This window comes from Denticeps clupeoides, chromosome 2 (genome assembly GCF_900700375.1).
Source record: "Denticeps clupeoides chromosome 2, fDenClu1.1, whole genome shotgun sequence".
Lineage (NCBI taxonomy): Eukaryota > Metazoa > Chordata > Actinopteri > Clupeiformes > Denticipitidae > Denticeps > Denticeps clupeoides.
The window spans coordinates 16119367-16146192 of NC_041708.1; the positions used below are offsets into that span (position 1 = coordinate 16119367).

The window sequence follows — 26826 nt, forward strand, 5'->3', positions numbered from 1 at the left end:
GCCAACAAGTGCTAAACACCTCTGCGAACTCCTTCAAGACTGTTGGGAAACCATTTCAGGTGACGACCTCTTGAAGCTCATCGAGAGAATGGCAAGAGTGTGCAAAGCAGTAATCAGAGTAAAGGGTGGTTGTGTTGAAGAAACTAGAATACAAAACATGTTTTCAGTTATTTCACCTTTTTTTGTTAAGAACATAACTCCACATGTGTTCATTCATAGTTTTGATGCCTTCAGTGAGAATCTACCATTGTAGATGGTCATGAAAATAAAGAAAACACATTGAATGAGAAGGTGTCCAAACGTTTGGTCTATACTGTATATGTTGGACATTTCAAACAGGACACACAAGACAAAGATGTGCAAAATGAGCAGAAATGTGCAAAATGAGCAGAATAATATAAGGTGCTGAATATGTATTGATTGTTGGGTTTAACATTGTTTTGGTGATGGCAGTGAGTTGAGAGCTCTGACTTCCAGATGGCAGGAGGGAGAACATGGCATGTAAGGGATGGTGCGAGTCCATCACACTGTTGCGAGTTCGACGGATAAGGTGCTTGTGGGTTTGACTACATTATTATTTAATCACAGTCTTCAGAAAAAACTACACTGTAACATTGTTTCTGAAAAAAACACACACATTAAAAAGCACACATCCTCAGAAGACCAGAAATGTAACCAGATAAACTCAGATAAACCCCACATTTGACCAGCACTGACCAACCATGTTGCATTCTCTCAGTACATGCACAGGATCACATTCAGGGGTCCTTCAGTAACAATCAAAATCTGACAAGTGTCCAGGGGGGCGCTGCAACGTGCCCCTAGCAGAGTTGGCAACCAACAGTGTCTTCGGTCGACACAGCCTCAAAAAACTGTCCATTCTGATTCGAATCCAAAGATGTTGTCCCAGATGAGTCAGGAACTTGAGACACAGGAGGGCCTGAGATTTGGGGATTTGGGGTTGTTATGGAACCTCAACTGGTATAAATTCATGACAAAAATAGCTTCATCAACGAACCTATTTGACATGATGAAGACGAGACGTAAAAGCTGGTCATGGGACGATACCTATAATGAAATACATCACATAATGATATACAAGACTAAATATGGTTTACAATAATAAAAAAATACTAGAATGTTTCTTCATTTTCATTGACAAAAACAAGACACATTAAAATATCGCTGTTCCTGGTTCCTGTATCTCCCATCCATTTGCAAAGATGATGTCACTTCTGCAATACACAATCACAATATGCATTAATTAGATTTCAGGATACTTGTGAGCAGATGGCTGGTGGATAATAATGAAGCGGCCTTTTTTTACAAGACAGAACGTGTGGTTGAAAACCATAGAACAAATTATAGCATCTTACGTGTCTGGAATAGATGTAGAATATTCTTCAGTCTTCAATTATTCTTCAGGTAACAATAATATAGTAATAAGGTAACCTTGTTTTAATTATGAAATATGTTTTAGTAAAAGAAAATGTTGCGTTTATCTGTTCTACTAGGTACTTGTACTATATTGACTGGATTAAATAGAATTGCATTTGTCACTGACTAAAAATAGACTTAAATGTCATCAGTTCACATTGAGTAAAACCAGACTAAAATATTCATGGTTTCAGCAAATGTTTACCTAAAATGCTCAGACTTTTTGTCAATTAAAACGTCACTGGACTTAAATGAGTCTGGACATGATTAAGACCAATATGACTAAAATGACAGCTTGACTCAAAGACTAGACCAAATCTAAAAAAAAGTACATGCCAAAACCAACTATAAGTATAAGGCTTCTGTCTGTCATAATGTACCTGGTACCTGTAGTACCTAACTACCCAGGGATGGATTATGGGTTGTGTGGGCCCCTGGGCAGGGTTGTGACCCTGGTCACTGTGCAACTGCTCAGATACTACATGAAGCAGCACATAATCCTCGAAAAGGCACTGCGCCCCTGTTTGTGCAGTCTGATTAGGTACACCATACAAATTAACAAATTTGGTGAATGAGTCCTCAACAACAAGCACATATCTACTTCCTTTTGCAGTGACTGGCAGCTCCACAATGTCATGTTACCTCATACCCCACCCATAGGCCCTGTCGTGTCTGGCACACCTTGCACTGTAGGACTTGTATGTAGGCCTTCCGGTACAAGAACACAGGGCTCTATGATTTGAATGAGCCTGTCTCCTGTAACGGACCAACAGGACAGTCCATTGTGCATCACCAAATGGTGTAACTTTGTCCAAAGCTTCCTAAAGGTACGAGATACTATTCGCAACCATGATCTTGGTGGTCTTCAGTTGCGGAGTGCTGGTACAGTCATGCGAAAATCAGCACTAATCAGGGAAACTCTTCACCCTGAATATAGTAACATCGGGAGTAAAGTACGCTTTATTTCATTTCACCCCATCTCCTGGGTGTCTCGCCTCATAGGCCACAGGGCACAGGGCTTACTGAACTGTGTGCAGTTCTCATCATATGGGAAAGATCCTCTGGATGGTGAAGGACCCCTACTGAGTTCCTGGGATATCTGTAACTGGCACCCCATTTTTGTAGACTACAATTACTACAATATTGCAGTAAATGGGGATTGTAAATTTACTCTAAATTGTACAACTTGTAAACAGCAGTTTTGAACACTTAAAGGAATGTTGCACTTTATGCTACAATTAAAGAATTGTGATCTTGTCTTTCAGTTGACATATACCTTAGACACTTCAAGCTGTAAGCTAATGATGGTTATATCTGGCTAATTATGCTGGCACAATAAGCAGCACATTTTGCATCCAATGTACACATTATCTGATTAGTTGGCGAAAAAAACAGTGGCTGGTCGACTTGTTGCAGACTTTGTTGCAGCCCTACCTGTGAATTTGTGGTCACTGACTAGGCTACCATCACCCCTTTCAAGGGGTGATCAGTCAGTGAGATTGTATGTGCTGTGATTCTGAAATAATGAGGCTAAAGCCAGGAATAAAGTAACAATAACAGGAAACATAAAGAACATAGTTCAAACCACTGATCAAACACCAAACCAAACACCAAATCGGACTCTAGAATGGCCGCTAGGGCAAAAATGTGTCACTAGGCGAAACACCGCTCTCACGTTGGCTTATGTCCTTGAGTCATACATCAAAATTGAACTTGATAAGCTTTTGAAAACCACTGCATTTCAGCACAAGACCCCCACAACTCCAGTACAGATGGACAAAATGTGGAATGAGTAATAAGTTGAGCTGTAAATGATGAAGTAATGAATTTAGAACAGGGACACAATCAGACGGGGGCCTAAATGGCAGATCAGTCAGAATGGAAATCAGTCAATTAGCAAATCAATGACAACATGAGAATTTTGAGAATTTATGGTTAACAATATACGATATTAATACTATATTAATTCTACATTCTGTATGATAATTATTAGTAAACAATGTTGCAAAAAATGGCTTCTTGTTTTGTTACATACACTCACACACAAAACCTTTTTTAATGAAATAAGGCCACATTCAGAGCAGACAAATGTTTGACAATTTAAAAGAATAAATCGCTGGGACATTTAGCTTCATGCCAGCGAGAAACAGCCGTGGAGAACAAATCCCCCCTTTTCTTTCTGTCTCCAGCAACAGGGAGCAGGCAGGAACTGTCCGGAGATGATCGTGGTTGGATGCAGATGCGCTCGCCTCTGCCTTCCGCCCATGGCTCTAGGTGCTCGGGTACGTCATCGGCGCACGGTGCAACCTCACCCTCACCCCACATGTCTCGGTCCTCCAGCGGTTCTACCTTCTTGTCGCCACTCCAGCCCTCGTCGACTGACTGTGAACTCTAACCTCGGTGGTCGGAAAAGTCAAAGACAGGCCCGTGCTGCAGCGAGGGGGCGTTTAGGGGAGGGAAGCACAATAGCTGACATTATTTTGATTTTCCACGCTATGGATTTGGTGCGGGACGCGTGAATCGGCCGCGCTCGTCTCCTCCTCCTCCTCCTCCTCATCATCATCATCCTCCTCCTGCACCGACGGCGGCCGCGCGCCGGGACTCGCAGGCATCCTCCGTCTCGCGTTGCGAATATTGGCCAAAAAACATGTGAGTAGCAGCCGCAGCCGCAGCTAAACGCCTGTGCAATAATGGTGCGGTGTCGGCTGCGTCGGACGCACGCACGCACGCACGCACGCGCGCACGCCCGCTTATTCGATACCCGACACCGAACGCGACAGTCTGTAACGCACTTATGATGTATTTATGCCGCCGCACATCCCCCGGGACCGGCAGGCTCTGTCAGCATCCCCCGCTGCGGCTGCGTGCCCGTCGCTCGTCTTGGAACCGGGTGGCGGGCATTGTTTGAATGAACGCTGCTCCCAGCTCGAGCCTTCCCGAATGGAACCTGTGGGTTGAAGTGGGTCTGATGCGCGACGATGACACCTAGACATCCAACCTTCTTAGTGTGGAGCCAGGAGGACTTTAACCTACCAATGTGACATTTCTTCCATACTCCCTTCATAGTGTAGAATGAATAGAGAACATGGCTACTCTTCTGTAGCAAGAAACTCTAAATAATGGAAGGAATGGCTGCATGGGAAGATGCGTTCATCTAAAACAGTACTGTAGTAGAAATGAACAGCACTTAGTTTCACAAATCATGGTACAAATCATGTCAGGGTGCCCAGGCTACTTTTTTCAGTGTTGTCCCATCAAAAAATGCTGTATTATAGCAGAGCCACCACTGTGGTCCCAGCCTAGGAAGTTATCCATGGGATCGGTCAAGCTATGGAATTGGATTAATACGATGTCTGTCTGTCTGCAATTCTTTCGCTAAATAACATGTGAGTCTAAAAGTAACTACCTTTCAGACTAAAAATGAACAAAATCAATTTAACTTTCTTTAATAATTAGTCTTCCAGCCTTGATTAAGCAGAGCTCTCCCTGAAGATAGGCCAGTGCTGCCATGGGGACCCACACTGGTGAAATCAAATCTGAAACGTGTCTCTCATCTGTCAGGAGAGAGGGAATGCCTCATCTCAGGGACACACATTTCCTGCTGGAGGGTTCTTTGTTCACCATGACACCCAGTAGAGGATTCTGGGATTGACGCAAGCCTCATTCCCACTGATGGCCTGGGGTGGTAAGTCAGGTTTGACTTTCCTTGTCTAGACCGAATCCGCAGTTAGCATGTAGCAGTGCGTAACTGGACGAAGCAGGCGAAGATTTCGTGGACTGTCACCAGGCATCATGGTGTATGGTCTGCTGATGCTTGACTTGCGTTCCCTTTGCCTCGACAGGTTTCAGCTGACCTGCTGAAGCCATGGGTAGCTGCTGGAGCTGTCTGTACAGAGACTCCATTCAAAACAACCACCCCAACAAGTTCAAGGTGCGAACTTTTTTACATTTATATTCATGCCATTTATCCAGAACGATTTATAAAACCAGGGGACAGTCCCTCTGGAGACACTCGGGGTTAAGTGCTCAAGGACACAATGTAGTCAGTGCGGTTTAAACTGAGGACTTTTTGGTCTTCTGGTTTACCAGACTACTACCTTTTTATTTAAAATAAGTGTGGTTTTCTTATGGTTCATGATTAAGCATTGCCTTTTGATAATTACTGCGTTTGTGAGTATTTGTGCACATGAGTGTTTACCTACCTGCAGGTGACTAACGTAGACGATGAAGGGAATGAGTTGGGTTCGGGTATCATGGAGCTCACACAGACTGAGCTCATCTTGCACACACGCAAACGAGATGCCATCCGGTGGCCCTACCTCTGCCTGCGTCGCTACGGCTACGACTCCAACCTCTTCTCGTTCGAGAGTGGCCGCCGCTGCCAGACTGGACAGGGTGAACAACCATTTCTCTACCGAGTGATTGATATATTTATGTTCCTGGCCAGAGAGTATTGTTTGAACTATGAAATATGAAAAAAAAAACACTGACCCTGAAGAAACACACTCAGTCACCTTTGTGGCGTAACTCCCCCCTCTGGTGAAATTGAGGAGTGCAGTTCACATTTTCACCTGTGCAGCACTCTTTACAGGCAAAAATATTTTCTTCAAAAAATATACTCAAATCGTACTATATATTTATATGGGCACGGTTAGAGAGTCATTTTGAAATAATTGGGTTCATGAATAGTCTGTAAACGTTACTATCAAAAATGTACTTTTTAACATGTTTACTTATATATGACCTGCTTACTTACCATGCATTCATGGGATAGATGGATGCAGGGTTATATATGCACTGTCAAGAGGTGCTCAGTGGTAATATTCTTTGTCTGATTCTCCTTCAGGGATCTTCGCTTTCAAATGCTCCCGTGCTGAGGAGATCTTCAACCTTCTGCAGGAGCTCATGCAGTGCAACAGCATCAATGTGGTGGAGGAACCCATGATCATGACCCACCCAGCACATCCACCTGAGATGGAACTGACCCGCAACCCTCAGACACCCAACAGTGAGAATTTGAATATTTTTGTCCACAGTATGGTCTCCATCTGTGGGTATTGAAGTAGATAATACACCAAATATGTAGTTTTTTTATTTGTACCCTTCTGTTGGGGGTGTACTATGTAATATCCTGAAGTGAACCTAAACCCCTGAAGATGACAAATTGGTCAGAAATAGAATGCACATAGAATGCTATTATTATTATTTAGAAGTTGCGATTAAAGATTCAGATACAATGAAAGTGCAAACAGTACAATAAAGTGTAGAGTGTGATAAGCGGTTAGATGTAATACACATTATAATATTATATTAACACAAGATGTATGGTTTAATGTTCATACCATTATTTAACATGTAAATAATGCAGTACTTAGCATGTTTTTTTGCTTTTCTATAGGTCTTAGTGGTCATCTAATACTGTATCTGAAGTCTCTTTTCAAAATGAGACTTCATTTGGTGCAGAATTACAGCCACTTTGATCCAGTCCCACAATGAGATTTCCCCAGGACATGCCATTTAGTTTTCTGTAGCTTTAAATGTAATTCTGTAGCTTTAAATGATAATTAGGAGGAGAGAGGCAGGGTGAGGAAGAGAGTGGCCTATAGAAATTGAGGGGGCAATCGTGGAATTGGCATCACCAACACCAAAGTATGGTGCAGAGAGGAAGTCATGTCAGCGTTGTTTTAACCTTTCCCTTATGACAAATTCCAGATCTGGCCGGTTGAGCTGCCGCTCTCTGAATGGCCAAAGCACTCTTTACACCTATCGCCATTTCTAGCCACTGCTTGACAATAGACATATGGTATAGCTTAGACAAACTTGTATGCATTTCTCTGCTTTACCTACTTGTCATCTGCCAATTTGTAAAAAAGATTTTCCATTGACAGGGACAGCAGTGAAATAAAGAGATTTGCTTTGCTTGTTTGCATGTTTTCTTAAACCACCAGTGTGTAATTGAGGCATCTCTCATCTGACCCCTACAGCTCCAGGATTCCCAATGCAGGGCTTTCCTAATGGATACCCGGTCTACTCAATGAGTGCTGAGTCCTCCCAACCCTCAATCAGTGACGGCCATGGCCTCATGGCCTTGGATGATCAGGTAGTTGGCAGGGTCTAAATAAACAAATTTCATCAGCCTCTGTGTGCTCTAGGTGGGACTTAACGCAGTTGTTTTCTTCCCCTAGGCTCACACCTATGTGAATACTGTAAGCGTGGAGGGGGATCTCCCTGGGCGACACTGTGTGCACTCGTTGCCAGAGGTGCGGCCCAGTACCTTCTCTGAAAGTGCACGGGGTGGCCAGGGCCCTGGTCCTTCTGGACTCCACTGCTGTGGGCCCATTGAAGACCCACACAAGGACCCTCAGGTGTTCATGCAGCCTGGGACCCAGGAGGTGAAATTCATGCTGGGACCCACACCAGTGCAGCGCCACCTTTTGGAACAACGTGAGCATCATCCTCACCCCGCCCATGTGCTGCACGTGGCAGATGGTAGCTCGGAGACGGAAGGCGAGGGGCCCGCTCTGCACATGTGCAACACGCACCCCTATCATCACTACCATCATGTGATGCACCGGCATCAGGAGGGCTGTCAAGTTGGCAGCCAGCTAACGTATGAGAACATCAATGGGCTTCGTGGGGCTGGGGGGCGGCGGATGCGACTGAGCCCCAGTAGCGTGTCCCATTCTCTGGGCTCCAGTAGCAGCAGCAGCACCACGACTGGTGAGGTCCACCCACACTCACTGCCACTTGCACCACACCCTCAACCTTCATCTTCTTCTTCCGTATTGCCCCATCCACTGCCCACCCAGGCCTACCCATGTGAGAGGGGTGGGCACCGCAGAACTGCACTTCTTAACTACGAGAATCTGCCATCGCTTCCTCCTGTGTGGGAGTACCGCGCCCTGCAGCGTCATGAGGATGAAGAGGAACAGGAAGAGGAAGATGAGGAAGATGAGGATGAAGAAGAGTATGAGGAGGAAGAGGAGGAGGATTATGATGACTATGAGTTTTCTGAAGGTCCTGGCACTCCTAATGGCTACCATCATCAGGAGGGGGGTGCCAGTGGTGGGAGTGGCGGGAGGGGCATCCATCGCGATGCCCTGCAGAACTATGTCAACACAGAGCAGGTACAGCCGCCCCGCTTGCACCACACCTGCCCCCCTCACCCGGCCCCTCACACACAGCGGCCCTGTCAAGCTGACCGTGGGGGGCGTGTCTTCAGCTTCGACTTCCGCCGCAGATCCGGAGGCGGCGGAGCGGGTGGACGAGGGAGCGCGAGGACCTGTGAGCACGCTCACATTCCCCCGCCATCTCGGCAGCTCAACTACATCCAGGTGGACTTGGAAGGGGAGCCTCCGGTGTGCCAGGGCCACGGGGGTGGCCCCGGGGCGATGGCCTCAATGCCACAGCGCCCGCTGCCGCTAAAGCGTGGCATGACGCCGGCGTCCACGCCGGCTCCGGTCCCTGCAAGGCGGAGCGAGTTTTACGCAGTCATTGACTTGAAGAAGACGGCTGCTATGTCGAACCTGCAGAAAGCCCTGCCCCGGGATGATGGCACATCGCGAAAGACTCGCCACAACAGCACGGATCTGCCTCTGTAGGACTCGGGACAAGAGAGGGCAAGCAGAGAAAAGGGTAAAGAGCTCCAATGCCATTGGTTTCATGCTTTACACTAGAGGAATTACTTTATTTGATATCATTGTTGTTGTTTTTTTTAGTTACATATTTATTTATTTAAATAATCAGCACTTGTTCACCTTCCATGCAAGATGACAAGGTAAGATTCTATGTAGCATGAGTCTGAAATAAGATGTAAAGATATTCACAAAAATTGAAATATGTATCACAGATTGAATTTTGAAGGGTGATTATAGCTGAGGGTGCTGTGCCATTAGCCTGTGATTTAAGGTGAAATGTCACCTGCGATGCTTCAGTGTGCGAGCACACAGCCGATCATTGTGTCGTATGCTCACTTCTATGCATTTCTTAGTTTGTCTTTTTATTTATAGCAAATAAGCTAATGCTAAAGGATCATTTCTTTCTTTCTATCATATATATACATAACAAACTAAATTCTGTCACCATAATTAGGCCTTACATTTACCACAGTTTATAAATTTGGTGATCAGATTGGTTCCACCATACTTTGCTTTATAGTTGGTAAGGTATTCAGCAACATTGTGGAATATTCTTCTATTTCCTATATTTTTATACATAAAAAAAATCTAAAATGATCTTGCCCTGTGTTAAGAGCTAATAATTTTTTTTAATTGAACAATGCTTTAAAGGTGCAATGTGTACAGATTTTCCATAAAGTATACCTTAGATTCTCAACAGAGTTGTTATCATGCTTATCACCTTTAGTGGCTGTCTGTAGGCCTCAAAAGGAGATGAGAGTTGCTATTGGGTCTGGTCTGCTTGCAGTCCTGCCATAGAAGATAGGAACATAAAACACAGTCTCCCGTTCTTGGGAGGTTGCATGTTACACTTACATTAATACCATTTGGCAGACGCCCTTATACAGAGCGACTTACATTCCGCTGGGAAGTACAGACTCCCGAGGACAGGAGAATGCAGTATGACAAAAAAAATTGTGTTAAGGCCATGTTTTCCATTTCTTGTGTGAAATGCATTTTGGAATATGTCAGAACACAAATACCCAGAACACATCTGTTAGGAAGAGTTAATTGACAGTTTATTCTTCAACTAAAACTAAAATAAATATTAAGGAATTAAGTAGAAAAATCCACAGGGTACCTGTGAGGAAAATGCAGGCACAAGGAAAGTTAAAGGAATAATAAAGGAAGAACAGATTATGTAATTTTAAGACTATGATTTAATTTTGTTTTGCGCTTGCAATGAGCAAAGTGCTCTTGCAAAGTGTGGAGTAGATTTTTTTGGTTGTTTGTTACCAGGAGTGCAATGTGTATTAGGAGTCTACAGACAGAGGATTATTTCTGGTGAAAAATAATAGACAGGCTTCTGGTGAATTAAAAGAATTAGCATTTTGATGAACTTGCAAAATTTGACACGCTGCACCTTTAAGTGTGTATGTCAATATGTTTAATCTCTTTTCCTTCTGTGAAGTTTAGAGTTTTGCAGCAGATGAGTTCCACGTTCCTCATTCACTATGTATCATTCCATTCTATGGCACCTTTATATGGAATACCATATAAATAGATGGAAATGCTCAAGATTTAAGTGTAAAGGTAGTCAACGTCCTGGTAACATTTCATCAAGCACTTGCCTAATTTCCTGAGCACTTTCTTAATCAAATACTATTGATAATGTACATATATTAACGTGGCAATAATTAATAATGATTGATTATTATTGGCTCACAAAATTTCAATCTTTAATTACAATAATATAAAAGGAATTTAGTAACAATCATATAAATGTGGCTATAACTGAAGCCTAAAGTATGTTGACATTTTTATGTCTGTAATTGTGGTTCTTCATCAGAAATAAGAAGTCAGAAAATGAAATGCTCCTTTAATACAAACTCTCCTAACTCTTTTATTTGCTGTAGGCTCTGTATGTTGGGGGCCATGTTATATCCTCTTGTCTGACAAGTTCTTAAAAAATGCCAAAATGCCAGAGTGATATGTGTAGAAATATTCACCCTCAGGAACCCACATCTGTTAGCGGTTTGCACACTATCCTCTTGAATTGTAATGAAATTTCTTAACCTTTGATCAGTTCACTACCTGCTTTTAAATTACGTTCTCATGTAACAGGAACAGTTATTTTCAGCTATTATCAAGTCATTTATGTTTTGTAAACATGGGTAGACTTTTTCAAGATCATCATGGCTGAAAATGAAAGCAGCTTTCAAAACACATCACCAATGAAAGTTTATTCAAATGCTTTAGCTGCATCTACAATAAACTTAAATTCAGTTCCAAGTAAATGCTGCCATATTATGCCAGTATGAAAATCTTTTTAAGTTGCAGTAAAATAAACCTCCAGTCTCCTGCACTAATGGCCACTGACACATGGAGTCAGTCTCAGCAGTGATTCTCCAGCCTCCCTGAGGAAATGTAGCAGACCAGTGGTGTGAATGGAAACACAGGCCGCTAATGGCTCTCACAAAATTAGAATATATTTAGAACTTATCACTGCATTCTCAAGTGCTCAGGACATGTCCATGAAGACGTCAGACAGGTTACTAACCTGATGTTCCCAGATATATTGTAGTTCATGCCATTTGCAGGTAGTCTCTTTTCTGAATTATTCATTTTCTAATAATTCCTTTTGCTAGTTTGGTATTATGAGAATGGCTATAAAGTCTGGAAGCTCTTTAATCATCGTGTTTTATGTACATTATGTAATTCATGTGTGCCTGTTAATGAAATGTCATTTCATAAGCCTACAACAGGCTAATCAGATTTATTTATCTATGTATTTATTTTTTTAATAATTACCTCTTACAACCTTTTGCTCTAATGTGACCATAATCCAGAGAATTTAGAGACCAAAGTATGACCAGCTTTACTGCTGGACAGGCGAGACTTATTGTTATCATCATTAGAGCTGGACTGGAAAAGTATTACAGCAGATTCTGTAAACTCTTTCTGATTAAAGGTTTCATTTATCATGAGGGCTATTAATTAAATTCACACAAAAAAATGCAGTTCGGATTGGTTAATATTTACTGACACTGGTCATCTTGTAGTGGAAATATGATCTTGCTTGGATTAACATGGTGGCCATACTGAATAGCACTGACTGATAATGGCAGCTGAATGTGTAGAATTGGCACATTATGTTGGGTCTATATGGTCTTGTAGTTCATCAACAAAAAGAAAACCTCATTATGGTACAAACAATTTTATTATCACAGAGAATATATACAGCATATGTGCCATAAGTATAATTGCAAATGTATTCTTGCCTTCCACAAATACTTGAGTCCATTTGAGGCATTTCAAATTATACTTTTTACTTGCTCCATCCCTATAATTCATGTATACATATATATATTAAACATATATACACATTTTTAGATAGGCATATTCATTTTTACACATCTATTTTTATGGTACAGTACATTTTAAAAGAATGTTTACATATTGCAATAATGGCTAAATGGAGCTGCATCACATGGGAGCAGGTTGTCGTAGCGATGTGGATGTTACGTGGTGAAACCACTTTCGATTGTGTGACTGTCTATGAATCACTACAGGTTCAATGTTTCCACTCAGGCTGGTGTATATATGTTTGGTTTATGTGTGCTAAGAGAGAAGTAAATAGGCATTTGATTTCCTTTGTTCCTTCATACACACACACTATGTGCGCTTATACAGTAGGTTACTGAATCGTGCCATAAAGTGATTGTTGCCAAATGTTGGACAGTTATGTTGTAAGTGAATATGTTAGGGTTTGTATAATCTGAAATATATGTTTACATTTGGCCATTGGTGATTCCTTTATTTTTGCTTTATGGGGTATGTGGAAATAAGGACCCTATCAGTTGATTATGAATTGATCCATCTCCATTGTTCTTTTCAGTCAGAAGGTTCAATTTGACCTTTTCTGTTCTGACACGTACAGTTCTTACTGAGTGTTTCATTGCAACCAGCACCACAGAACAAGACTCTTACAGACTTTTAAACCTCCCTATCATCACAGCTGATTTGATTCCGAAATTCAATATGGAACTTTTTCTTTAATCAGGACTTCTGCATCAGTACTTTGTATTCGGAGAACCTCTGGCACATCTCTGACATCTCAGCAATCACTGGACTGAGAGCAGAGCAAAGTGAACTCGGACTGAGAGACGTCTGTCTTTTACAGCTGGTTCTACTGTATAAATGATCCAAGCAGATGAGAGAGAGAGACTACAACATGCAGACACCTCTCCTTTCTATATCAAAACAAGAAGAAGTGTTAACGTTGATGTTTTACAGTTTGTATGGAGTATTTACATTTCTTGTACGTATGTATTTCCGTGTATGTACATACATACATACATACATGTGGGTCCGCAGTGACCAGTCTGCTTCTCGTATGTTTATTAAGAGTGGTGAAGTTGTTGAACTGGGGCTTAGGTGAAGAGATCTTGCTCACTGTCACTCCTTACCTGAAGCTTTGTCACAATGCCACAGTACAGAGGAGACGTTCCTTTCCCGCATTCTGACACCACACAGGCATGCCATCAGGTGAATGTCCTTTTCAGTTATTTTTGAAAAAGTAAGGCTTGTACAATAAAAACGAATGTGATTCAATGTAATGTCTACATTAAAAATGTTAAGAATATATAATTTTGATGACTATTTTTAATCCAAAGTGGATTTTTACACAGTACCTTTTTTCCCTTAGAGGAAAATTTCAAATACTGCCAGTACTTCTTCTCTCATGTGGAGCTTTTGGATGGAGTAATTTTAATGAACAAAAACATGACTTCATCATGATGCCATATAAAAATAAAACAAAGGGTGTATATGAATTGAAATGCTCTAGCAGCTCTCCTGTAAAAAATGTGATATTTGTGTCTGAAGTACAGAAGAGTGGACAGTCCAGATCCTGCTGGACTGCTGTACATAATTGGCCTTTATTGTTGTCTTGTCTGTGTTTATCTGCTTTTTAACATTTTTTGAAAATGTGTTGTAGTGTCCAAAAAAGTTAAATAAAATTTCATTGTAATTATATCTTCTGTAGTTACAATCACTAGATTAGAATAAAATCATGTCAGTATTCATACTGAACATAACTGAAGCTGGTGCCAGTTCAGATTTCTGCGTGTCACTCTGTTTTTTGCACAGCATATATGACTATAAAACAATAATTTGTGTTTATTTTACCTTAATTGTTTGTGTAATGAAAATCATGTGTCTGTTAAAAGATTGAGCAAAGCTTCGAAATGGCAGACACATCAGTGAATTATCCAGAAAAGTATATAAAATCACTACCCTCACCTCAATATTAGTGACCAAACATTAAAACAGCAAGGATGGTTAACAGAGAAACAGGGTTTTATTAACCAGAATCCTCGAAATAAAATGGCTGCATGGTGGTTTGTGTCCTGACCTGATGTGTCGTGAGTTGGAATCCAGGTTCCAGCCTTGTGTGTGTTGAGATCCTCTGAATTCTTCGGCTTCCTCCTGCCATGGATTGGTGAATCTGAGTGTGTGTGAAGGGTGTGTGTGCCCTATGCTGGCAGCTGCAACCCTGGTTATGGAAAGTGAGTAAGTGAGAGTGACAAACCAATAGGTTAAATAAGAATAAGCAACCAGCTGACAGATGATCTGAACCAAAAAGAATGAGACTTAAACTGATGAACAATGCATAACTAAACTCAATCCAAAAAAACGTTCCAGTACAGCCCAGGAGAACACACATACATACAAACGGGTACATACAGCTTCCGTTTCTATTATCGGTATTTGCATTTACTTTACTTGCAGTTTCTCTTTGCCATGTAAATGAACACAACAGCCACAAAAGGACCGGCTGAGATCATTTCAGTGATCCTCTTGTGAACACAAGTGAGAGTGTTGAGGAGCACAAGGCTGGAGATCATTCTGTCATGCTGATTGAGTAAGAATAGCAGACTGGATGCCTTAAAAGGAGGGTGATGCTTGAAATCATTCTTCCTCTGTTTTTCCTCATTAGATTAGATTCAACTTTATTGTCATTACACATGTACAAGTATAAAGCAACAAAATGCACTTTAGGTTTAACCAGAAGTGCAATAAGCAGCAAGTGCAGGATAAAGGTCAAATAAGTTATGTGTATACATAAGATGATATGTACAGGAAGAGACTGGATAATATTTACAAATGGATAAATATGAACATATCAAAAAAAGTGTATAATCAGAATTCTATGGGGGGTCAGAGGAGTCCAGCAGGGAGACAGCTCTGGGAAAAAAAGCAGTTCCTAAGTCTGCTGGTTCTTGTCCATGGTAACCTAAAGGGGATGCTACCTGCAAGGAAACACGTTGTCACGTCCATGCGGGCATGACGCGGCGGGTGCACAGAGAGCAGGACGAAGAGTGACGAGGAATGAAGGACGCTATCACCTGACATCACGAAACCGGGGTTTAATAGTGCATCACAGGACAGTGGAGACATCCGAGACATTGACAGTGGTGAACACGGAACATAACGTTAAAGACCTGACGGCGAACAGGGCAGATTTATACAATTTACACAGGTGAGAACGATTAGGGAACATTACACAGGACATCAATGAAACTCTGGTCCGGAGAAACCCCTTTTCGGACCGGATCGTGACAGAATCCCCCCTCTTATGGCACGACCCCTGGCGGGCCAGACGAAGCAGTCCATGAACGAGGGAGGAAAGTCCAAACACAGAGTCTTAAATGGTCCGAGTGGACAAGAGCAATCGAATGGGATCGATTCGAGTGAACCAGGATAGAAAAGATGAGATGAGCAGAGATGGATAAATTAATGAATGAGTGGTCCGGTATTCACGATGGACGAGCAGCGGTTCTCCAGCGCAGACGGCTTCGGGCCAGTGTGGTACCGGCACCTCGTCCGCCGTACGTATGCGTTCGCCGCTCCCTGTCAGTCTCCGGCTCGCCCTGTTGAATGGCCACTCCTCACCTTCAACGCCGCCAGACACCTGACTGAGAGGCAGGGGTCGGGATCCTGCTGAACAAGAAGCCAGGGAAGGCCAGGGACAAGGAAGCTGGCGGCGTCCTCCCGGCGAGTCGCGGCTCCTCCGATCTCAGTGGGGCTGCATCAGGTGCCGTCCAAATGTACGTCAGGTCTTTCTGTCACGTCCATGCGGGCATGACGCGGCGGGTGCACAGAGAGCAGGGCGAGGAATGACGAGGAATGAAGGACGCAATCACCTGACATCACGAAACAGGGGTTTAATAGTGAAGCACAGGACAGGGGAGACATCCGAGACATTGACAGTGGTGAACACGGAACATAACGTTAAAGACCTGACAGCGAACAGAAATGAACAGGGCAGCTTTATACAATTTACACAGGTGAGAACGATTATGGAACATTACACAGGACAACAATGAAACAATGAGTAACCTCTTTTCGGACCGGATCGTGACACACGTCATGAATGATGGCAATTCTCCATTTTGGTAAACAGCAGAATTTATGGTTCAATTTATCACAGCAAGTCTTCCAGGTCCTGAAGAAGCAAAAGCAGAACATCACACTAACACCACAATTTTTAACTGTTGGTATTCTTTTTCTTACATGCAGGGTTACTTTTACACCAGATGTAATGGTATACACACCTTCCAAAAGGTGTCTCAGCAATCCACAAAGTACTTTCCTAAAAGTCTTGGGTATCATCAAGATGTTAGTAGGCAAAACCGAGACGATGTTTTTTTTGCTCAGGAATGGCGTTGGTCTTGGCACTGAGGCAGGTAAGACCTGAAGTTCTTTGTTCCATATTTTGCCATTTGTGTATAATGGCTCACATTGTGACCCCTGAGACCCAAAGCTTTACAAATGGCTTTATAACCTTTTCCAGACTGATAGGTCTCAATTACTTTCTTTCTCATTGCTTTGAATCTGGCATGATTTCTAGCTTTTGGGGATCTTTTGGTCTACATCACTTTGTCAGGCAGGTCTTATTTAAGTGATTTCTTGATTGAGAACAAGTGGAATGTAGGTTTGGATTTTTCCCTTAATAAGAAATCTTTTACTTCCACATGATGGCAGCAATGTGCTAGTGAAGAAGACACACGCACAAGCACACACACACACACACACACACACACACACACACACACACACACACACACGCCATGACACAGGAATCTGAATTCTTTATAAATGTACATCATAGAATTTGAATACATGATGTTGAAAGAGATGCATTAGACAACAGCTGGATTTGACAGATCAGAAATTTCAGAATTATTAAATTGACAGGTATCATGAGGAGGAATCAAGAAAAGGCTGCTAGTGCCCCTCAAACACAACCTTTATAGGTACCGATGCCATCATAAGAGTGTTGATATTGCTTATCTTGTGATGTTTCTTATCTTTGATCATCTCCATTGAACATAGTTCCATTGTTGCTGAGTGAATGAATGACTGGCTTTGCCTTCCTCCTGTCATGCCTGTGCACAACCTCCATGCAGTGGATAATGAGCATTTGTTGAGGGTAAGGTATCATTTGGGAACATGGCAGATCAACAAGGGTCTGCAGCTCTCAGTGGGTCTGTAGTTACATCCTGCACAACATCAGAGGCATACAGGAGCTTCATTATCTGATGACTGTAGTCTCTGAGATAACAAAATATCAAAGCATCACCTCCATCAGACTGTTCAGGAGTGTTATCCATCTGGTTGAGAAGGGGGTTGGCTTCTGGTCACTTAGGAAAGACTTATGTGGTTGTTAACACATATCAATTGCAGGCTAGGTTCTGGGAATGGGCCCAGTATATCCATTACCCCTCTCTATATATGTTTGAGGGACATTCTCAAATGCCTCAGTGGCCCTTTCTTGGCAGTGCAGGTGTCACGGCATCTGCTTGATCATTCTACATCACTCCTACTCCCATCTCAGTAATACTTCTGTGACTGCTGCTGCCAGGTCCTGGTAATGCAAAAATGGCATGTCAGTGTAGATTGAAGCTCTGGTTATTTAAAGTTGTCACGGGTGGCCTGGACATGGCATGAAGGAGGACGCATTCACACGATTTCACGTGACAGGGGTTTAATACAAACTTCACAAGACAGGGGAACATCAACACGCACAATGACCCGACGGCGAACAGATACGAACAGGATAGCTTTATACAATTATATTAATATACACCAGGTGAACACGATCAGTGAACATTACACAGGACGAACATGAAACTCCGGTCTGAACTACGGATCCGGAGTCACCCTGTCAGGATTGACTGCAGCTATGCTCAACACCAGTGGCCAATCCTGACAGCACTTAAATGCCGGATGTTTCCGCCCCTTCCAGGTCTCCGGCATTTTCGTGAACTTGACATTGTAACCGTGTGTTAGTATTTTCAGTTACTTTACTTTACTTTATTTGGCAGACGCTTTTATCCAAAGCGACTTACAATGGGAAGACACCAGCAATTCTCGTTCGATTTCTATAGAATATCAAGTATACAAACTAAGAGCCCTGATAAGGCTTAGACTTGTCATTGAAGAGCATGCTCGGAGAGTGTTGGGTGCTAGACTAAGAAAAATTATAATGTATTTATACATTTTGTATTTGTTTGTTCAATGTGTATGCATGTGTATGTGTTAAATTTGTCTGTAATATTTTTGGAATAAGAGGGTTTTCACCTTCTTCTTAAAAGTGGTGATAGTCTCGGCTAGTCGTGTGGAGGAGGGCAGGTTGTTCCACCAGCCAGGGACAACAACGGAGAACAGACATGATTGGAATCGGAGACCCCGTGAAGAAGGAATTTTTAGTCTCCTTTCGTTTGCCGATCTGAGAGAGCGTGTAGGAGTGTATCTAGGTAGTAGTGTGTTGATGTAGGAGGGCGCAGTTCCATTTACAGCCCTGTAGGCAAGCATCAAGGATTTGAACTCAATGCGAGCAGCTACCGGGAGCCAGTGGAGGGAGGTAAGAAGAGGTGTAACATGGGTGTATTTTGGCTGATTGAAAATGAGACGGGCTGCCATATTTTGGATCATCTGGAGTGGTTTTATGGTGACTGCAGAGGTTCCAGCCAGGAGAGAGTTACAGTAGTCGAGTTTGGAGATGACCATTGCCTGGACAAGGAGCTGCGTAGCCTGTTGTGAGAGAAAAGGCCGAATCTTGCGAATGTTGTAGAGAGTGAACCTGCAGGATCTGGAGATCGCAGCAACATGATGGTTCAAACTCAGTTCTGGCAATCGCCACACGCCTGCGGGTTTGTTTACGTTTATTCCCGTTTATTTCCCGTTTTGGCCACCGCGCCATTGTTTATTTGTATTTGTTTGTTTATTTAATAATAATAAAACCCTTCCCAGCATGTCAGACCTCTGCGCTTCCTTCCCCCGTAAGCCCGAAGTCGTGACAGAATGCCGGAGACCTCCCCAAAAGCGCAGAGGTGGAAAGCAGAGGAGAAAAAGCGCCGCGAAGGACGCAGCCCGGCGAACGTGGACGCCAGGGGAGAGATGCGACACCCGTTCTGGTGGAGCGTTTTCTCCCCGAGAAGCCGTGGTACGTGGCGCCGCGTGATGATGACCTTCGGAGTCACCGGTGGGAGGACACGGATGACGAGAGCGACAATGATGTGGATTTTCGTTGGGCAGTCGGGGCCGGGATGGCTCTGCCCAGCGCCTGCGTCCGAGATTGTCGCGACATCCGTGAAGACCCACGTGACCTCAGAGGGTACGAGGTCGACACGAACTACGACGAGGATGACGCCAATTGGGCAGTCGGTGCCGGGATGGCTCCGCCCATCGTGCCCGTCCATGATCGTCGCGAGGTCCGTGGAGACCCACGTCAGTCCCAGAGGTGCGACAACAGTGAGGAGGAGGACAGTGATGCGGGGGTAAGCTGGTGGAACAGGGCGACAGGAGGTCACCAGCCAGCAACTGCACTGCCGGAACTGCCTCACAGGGAAGATGCCCTTCCAGCTCCAGTCGCCAACCCGCCTTCCCTCTGCCCGGACGTTCCCCAGCTGAACGGCAGTGCATCACCAGCACCCCCGCATGCTGGAGAAGACGTCCACCACCCCCCACGCCACACGCCCACCACCATCTCCAGCGATGTGCCCAGCCCCGTGTGGGACAGCCCAATGGTCCCAGGACCCTTCAGTGGGGCAGCAGACAGGGATGAGATCACCACCATCCTCACGTGTCTGACTGGGTCAGCATGGGGCTGGAGCACAGCCCTCTGGCAGCAGGAAGAGACCGACAGGAGTTTTTGGGACTTCCAGCAGAGACTGAGGGCGGAGTTTGATCGGCCAGAGCCTGAGCCAGGATCAAACTCTGCCCCTCCACCACATCCAGCGCCAGTCAGGATCCGGGGCAAGAAGACCAAGCACTGGCGGGCGACGAGAAGGTCGCGCCTCCCGAGATCCTGGCTGTGCCCCCTGAGGAGGTCCCGGAGTGCTCAGAGAGGGAACCAGACGACCCTCTCTTCTGTCTGTCTCTGTCTGTGTGTGTGTGCGTGGTATATGTGTCCGTATGTTTCCCCCACTTCCCCTCTTTGTGTCCACCATATGGCGACCCAGCAGCGGAGCCGAACCCCAGGGAGGGAGTTCCCAACCTGACTGCACCGGTCCAAGGCGAGGTGGACTAGCCCCAAGGCACCCCTAAGTCCAGCCGGGGGGGGGTTTTTTGGGGGGGTGCAGTTCGGGTTGGGGGCTCCTCCTGAGGGGAGGGGAGGTGGGGAAGCGATTGAGCTGGGTCCTCCGGTAGCCGGTGAGGAGGGCGGGCCAGGCATGGGCCTGCGTCCGCCTCCAGAGGGGTGGAGCGGCATAGAGCCCCCGGGTAGGCATGAGGACCCAGCTGGGACAGGCAGGAAGAGGGCCTATTCCCATTTATTTCCCTTTTTGGCCACCGCGCCATTGTTTATTTGTATTTGTTTGTTTATTTAATAATAATAAAACCCTTCCCAGCATGTCAGACCTCTGCGCTTCCTTCCCCCGTAAGCCCGAAGTCGTGACACACCCCTGCCGGTCCGGATCATGACAAAAGTATTGAAGGCACTGTAGGAATGAATGATCAGTCCACAGAAGTTTTTATATAAAATTTATATCAGGTGAATGACAAGGATTATAATGAAGACAATAGAACAAACTGTATCCATATAAAATTTGACTTTATGACAGAAGTATTCCTTAAAGTATGTGAACATTTGAAACTGTTGTTGTGCTTGACCTTGGAGAATCTTAGTTTATCCAAGCCATTTCCATGAGGTCTGCATTTGACAAATTCTTTGAAATAACAATAATGTTAACATTACTGTATCAAGTACAGTGCAAAGTTATTTCATTTGATTTTTAGTAAAAGTTATGTCCACAAACTGCTTTATGAGGATGGTGACTGACCTCCCACCAGATCACATGATTTCTCAAATCCCTCTCTTCTCTTGCCACCTTGATTATTTTCAAGAGGATTTATTAGTTTTATTGCTTTACCTGCTCATGAATATAATGTGGGCATGTGGGGGGCTACATACTGATTTGTTTTCACATTGTGTTATTTGGAATATTTGAATATTGTTTTTTTTATTGTGTACTTATAATAGCCCATGCAGAATTTTAGTCAGGTTTGACTGCAGCTGGGCTCATCACCTGTGGCCAATCCTGATGGCACATAAAAGCCAGAGATTTCATTGTGAAACCCTGCAGCACAGTGAAATGTGTCCTCTGTTTTTGACCCATCACCTTGGTGAGCAGAGGGCAGCCATGAAAGGGATTACCCGCTAGGCCAACCACTGCTCCCTAATATTAATATAATTTTACAATTCACTAAAAAATCCATCAAGCTCAGTGGTCAGTAGAGACAGCTGCACAGAAAGACCACTAGGAGCATGGAATGAACATATTTGGTTTTGGATTAAACTAAAAAATAAACCCTATGTCATAATGTATCCCAAATAGACACTAGCATGAGTAAAATAAGGATTAATAGAGATAAAGGAGAACATACTTACTCCATATTGGACATTACATGTATAACTGAAGCTGATGCTTCAACTTTCAACTTTGCTAACATTTACATTTACAGAATTTATCAGACGCCCTTATCCAGAGCGATTTACAGTCAGCAGTTTTTTTTTGCCCAGGGGCCCACACGACCCATAATCCATCCCTGATTCAACCCATCACAAAACCAAACTCATCTGGTCAGAAAGGCAAAGGATTCTTATTTTTGAATAACATCCTGTATCTTAAGTTTGCTACATTAAGCTAGGATTTAAATGGATATAGGATACCCCTCAAGGAAAACATGTTGGTGTCTGAGAAGAACAGAACATATTCAAACATGTCAACTGAAATAAATTAGTAGTTATTTTGGAAATTGAATTGATTAAAATGTAAATTTTTCACACAGGACTATTAGATACTGCACTGTTAAAGGAAAATGCTTGTATGGCATTAAGAAAACATTATGAATAAAATGTATTAATTCAGCAAAGCATTAATTAGCATTGTATAAGCTTAACATTAAGTTGCAGTTTTTACAATGTGCCTCAATTTTTTTACTCTGCATAAATGCGGTATTGAAGAGGTGGTGGATGGTACAAGGTGCCATTAGATATTTTTAATTCTGTAAATTAAAAATTCTGTCTAGTAATCTCTAGCACTGACACAAGGGAACAATGTGCAGAGGTTTAAAAGTGTCTGGAGATAAATCTATTAAATGATTCTAAATGACACACACGCACCTGAGCACCTCCTCCTGAAGTCTATTCAATTAATCATCATTAGTCAGACCCACTTCACGTGAAGCACTGAGCACTACCATATCCCTCACACCACAAAGTGCCAGCACTCCCATCAGTGAGTGTCCGATCTTGCTAAACAGTGCAAATCATGTCAAAAGGTCAAACTCCCCAATGTTATTCTGTTGTTTGTGTTTTTAATAAACTGACTATTGCTGCACTTGTGTCCATTGCTTTGATCTTTTCCCATGGCATTGCACAATCTAAATGAATACAAATAAATGTAATTTCATTAAAATAATAACAAATAAATTAGATAATGAAACAAATAGTGAAATTTAATTAAATAAATAGGCAGCAGCCTGTCATGCTCTAGGCTATATTGTCTCCAATTAGGAGATGTGCTTAAGACATAATATATAGTAATAGAGTGTGTGTGTGTGTGTGTGTGTGTGTGTGTGTGTGTGTGTGTGTGTGTCTATATATATAATATATATATTAAGGACTTTAAAGTAGGGCCCTTCCTCTGCTCTGTTTAATGTGTGCAATTTCAAGGTATTATCAGTTGTTTCTCATTTATTTTCATTATAACAGAAGTCTGTTATTGTTTTTTGTGAAGTTCTGGGGCAATACTGAACTGAGGTACTTGTCTCAACAGGCCATGACTTCAGCCCATGTCTATTAGATGTATGAATACATTCACCTTGAGTGAACACAAGTTCAAAGTAATAAGTAACATAAGATTACAAGCACTAAGATAAATATCTATTAACAATTTTGTTTTTATTGATAGTTATTATTATTTAATATTTAAAATGACCTTATAATCACCTTATAATAAACCTAGAAAATATTCAAAAACTGGATGAAATATGAAGGTTTTGTTGATTGCAGCGGTTCTGTTCTCCAACCTTTTCTTGTTTGGTGAAATCTGATCATCTAATCACCTTCATGTTAAAGATGGTGTGTTGGTGTTACAATTCCACATCCAAATCCAGTGTATGTAGTTTAGATTTCAGTTACTTTTCACACAGTGGGTCAAATTTCAATTATGCTGTAGGGAAAGAAAACTTTAAATATGAAGTGACAATGATGCACATGCAGCCAGGTTAGGCATGGAACTGAAACCATTCTCACAGGGCATAATTCACTCTGCTCAATTCAGCTGGCTAATGATGCATGAAAATCTAATATATGGAGGTAGAAATGAATTTGTCCTTTGGCAGAATGGACAGGGTTGGCTGCATTATAAGCAATAAAGCCCTAAACAACTATTTTTGGTTCACAACTCAATCTTTTGATCTTGTATTGAAAAAAAAAGTAACTATGAAGTCAGTTAACATGGCTGACTACTGTGTCACATTTACAGTCTACTGTGAGAAGACATGGTTCAGGTTTCACTGAACAGTCCAACACATCTGAAATTCCCATTCTAATTATAGAAATCCAGAACATGGTAGTTAGCAGCGTGGTCTCACACCGCCAAAGTTAGGAGTTTGAATCCTGGGTGCAGACGCAGGAGGACGAGGTGGCAAGGCTGGAGAATATGGCAAGGATATTTGCCTTTGCTTTGAGCGCAGAGAACCAGCAGTAGGTGAGTGTGGTAGAGGTGAAGGACATGTGGCGGCACAGAGCTTGGTGAGGAGTGGCTCTATAGTGGGAGAAAAAGCCCACAATGAGATCAATGAGATTGATCTCATTGTGGAGAGGAGCAGACAAGGAGAAGCGAGGTCCAGAAACGGGTGGTTGTAAACATGAGTCAGGAGCAAGAATAACAAGGTAAGAAGGCTGGTAGGAGCAAGGGATAAGCCAACGATGAGCAGTCAGCGTCTAAGCGTCTGGTTTCATGGCCATCCTCCGTGGACTGATGTGAAAGTAATTTGCTCTTCGCTAGCTAATAAAGTAATAAAGTGAAGTGATTGTCACATTGTCACATGATTCCATCATGTGACCGGGAGTAACACGGAAACGAGGTAACGTGACGCCTATATATTAGGCTGGAGAGCAGCTGCCAATTGCTCAGTCATTGAATTACGCACGCCATTCGACTCGGCCCCGAAAACCTTCAACCCAGTAAGACCGTACCTGTCCTCTCTGTTCTCCTGATCCACGAACTGCTCCTCACCGCTCCTCACCGCTCTCTTGTTGATTTTCGAGCTGCAGCCTAGCCGCTACCCCAGCGCCCGGTCCCGCATCGCCTTATTACTAACCCGGCTCGGTGGTTCCGCAGCAGAGTGGGCGGCTGCCCGAATTAGTTCCCCCAGTTCTGCATCTCTCTCATATGCCGAATTCGTGGAGGAATTAAAAATCACCTTCTGTCATCCGGACGGTGTGGAAGACGTCGCGTCGCAGCTGTACCATCTGCGCCAGGGTTCCTCATCGGTCAGCCAGTTTACCGCCAGATTCCGGACCCTGGCTGCAAAGACTCCGCTGGGCGACCACGCCCTCCGGATGATGTACTATGAGGGACTGGCCCCAGATGGTCAGCCGGGAGATGCCAGCAACGTATGAGGCCCTCATACAACTCGCGATGCGGATTGATCGCCAACTGCTGGCACTCCCGAAAACTGCGGCCCCCACTCCGACCCTGCATCAGACCCCTCGACCGCCTCTATCACCACCTCAGCCCACCGTCACTCCTCCAGACCATAGGGGGGAACCCATGCAGCTGGGACGGACAACCCTCACGCCTGAAGAGAAGCAACGGCGTTTTCGGGAGGGTTTGTGTGCATACTGCGCTTCCCCCTCACACATCCGCCTGACCTGCCCTATTCGTCCGGGGAGACGGGACACCCAGCAGATCAGCACGGCGCGGCCATCTAGGCCCCTTCCTCCACATCTGATGCCACCGACCTCCCGACTCACTCTCCCGGCCGTCCTGGAATGTAATCAGCGAATCATCTCCACCACAGCCTTTGTGGATTCCGGGGTGGCTGGAAATTTCATAGACCACTCCTTCATCCGACAACATCACATTCCCCTGGAACTCCTCCCAAGTCCTCTCACAATCACCTCCGTGGATGGTCATCCTATCTCCGCAGGACCCATCATTCACCGCACGGTCCCTCTTCATCTCCGGCTCGACTCGCATGTGGAGAAGATCCAGTTTTTAGTGACCAATATTATCACCTCACCATTCCTCCTCGGGTTCCCCTGGCTGTCCCTCCATGAACCCCACCTTTCCTGGTCATCGGGCGTGGTGTTGGAGTGGGGAGCGCACTGCCATCGCCATTGCCTTCTGCCACAGCCCTCCCTGTCTGCCTCCTCGAACCCAGAACCGACCCGTCTTGTCCTAGACCATGTCCCCTCCTGCTATCACGACCTAGTCACCGTCTTCAGTCCAGCCAAAGCTGCCCAGCTGCCTCCCCACCGACCAGGCGACATGGCCATTGACCTGCTGCCAGGAACCACCCCCCCCGAAAGGACATCTCTACTCCCTCTCGAAGGCAGAGCAATTGGCCATGGAGCGGTTTGTGGCAGAGGTGCTTCAAAACGGCACCATCCGCCCATCGACTTCCCCGGCCGCGGCAGGGTTCTTCTTTGTGACAAAGAAGGATGGTGGCCTGCGACCGTGTGTGGACTATCGTGGACTCAATAAAATCACAGTCAAAAATCGAACACCTTTACCTCTAACCAACACCGCCCTTGACGCCCTCTCGGGAGCCAAATACTTCACGAAGTTGGATCTCAGGTCGGCCTACAATCTGATTCGTATCCGAGAGGGCGACGAGTGGAAAACCGCATTCATCACCCCCACTGGTCATTTTGAATCCCTTGTCATTCCATTCGGTCTATGCAACGCACCCGCCGTCTTCCAGCAGTTCATCAATGATACTCTCAAGGACATGCTGGGACGGTGGGTGTATGCCTACCTGGACGACGTACTCATTTACTCACCCACTCTGGAATCCCATATTCAACACGTGAGAGCAGTACTAAAGAGATTGCTCGCCCACCGACTGTACTGTAAGCTGGAGAAATGCACCTTCCACCAGCGCTCCACCACATTCCTGGGTTTCACCATCTTGTCCCAGGGTGTGGCCATGGAGCCCAAGAAGCTGGAAGCAGTGGCGTCGTGGCCCC

General features: G+C 44.2%; 1 protein-coding gene across 1 annotated transcript; it reads left to right on the forward strand.

The window, feature by feature from the left end:
* Nucleotides 1–3657: 3657 nt before the first annotated feature.
* On the forward strand, nucleotides 3658–14088 carry frs3 (fibroblast growth factor receptor substrate 3). Its single transcript, XM_028970792.1, has 7 exons — nucleotides 3658–4086; nucleotides 4999–5122; nucleotides 5280–5368; nucleotides 5646–5832; nucleotides 6284–6445; nucleotides 7422–7537; nucleotides 7623–14088. Exons 3-7 carry the CDS (start codon nucleotides 5303–5305, stop codon nucleotides 9036–9038), a joined length of 1947 nt encoding a protein of 648 aa, XP_028826625.1. The 5' UTR covers nucleotides 3658–4086; nucleotides 4999–5122; nucleotides 5280–5302; the 3' UTR covers nucleotides 9039–14088.
* Nucleotides 14089–26826: the final 12738 nt, after the last annotated feature.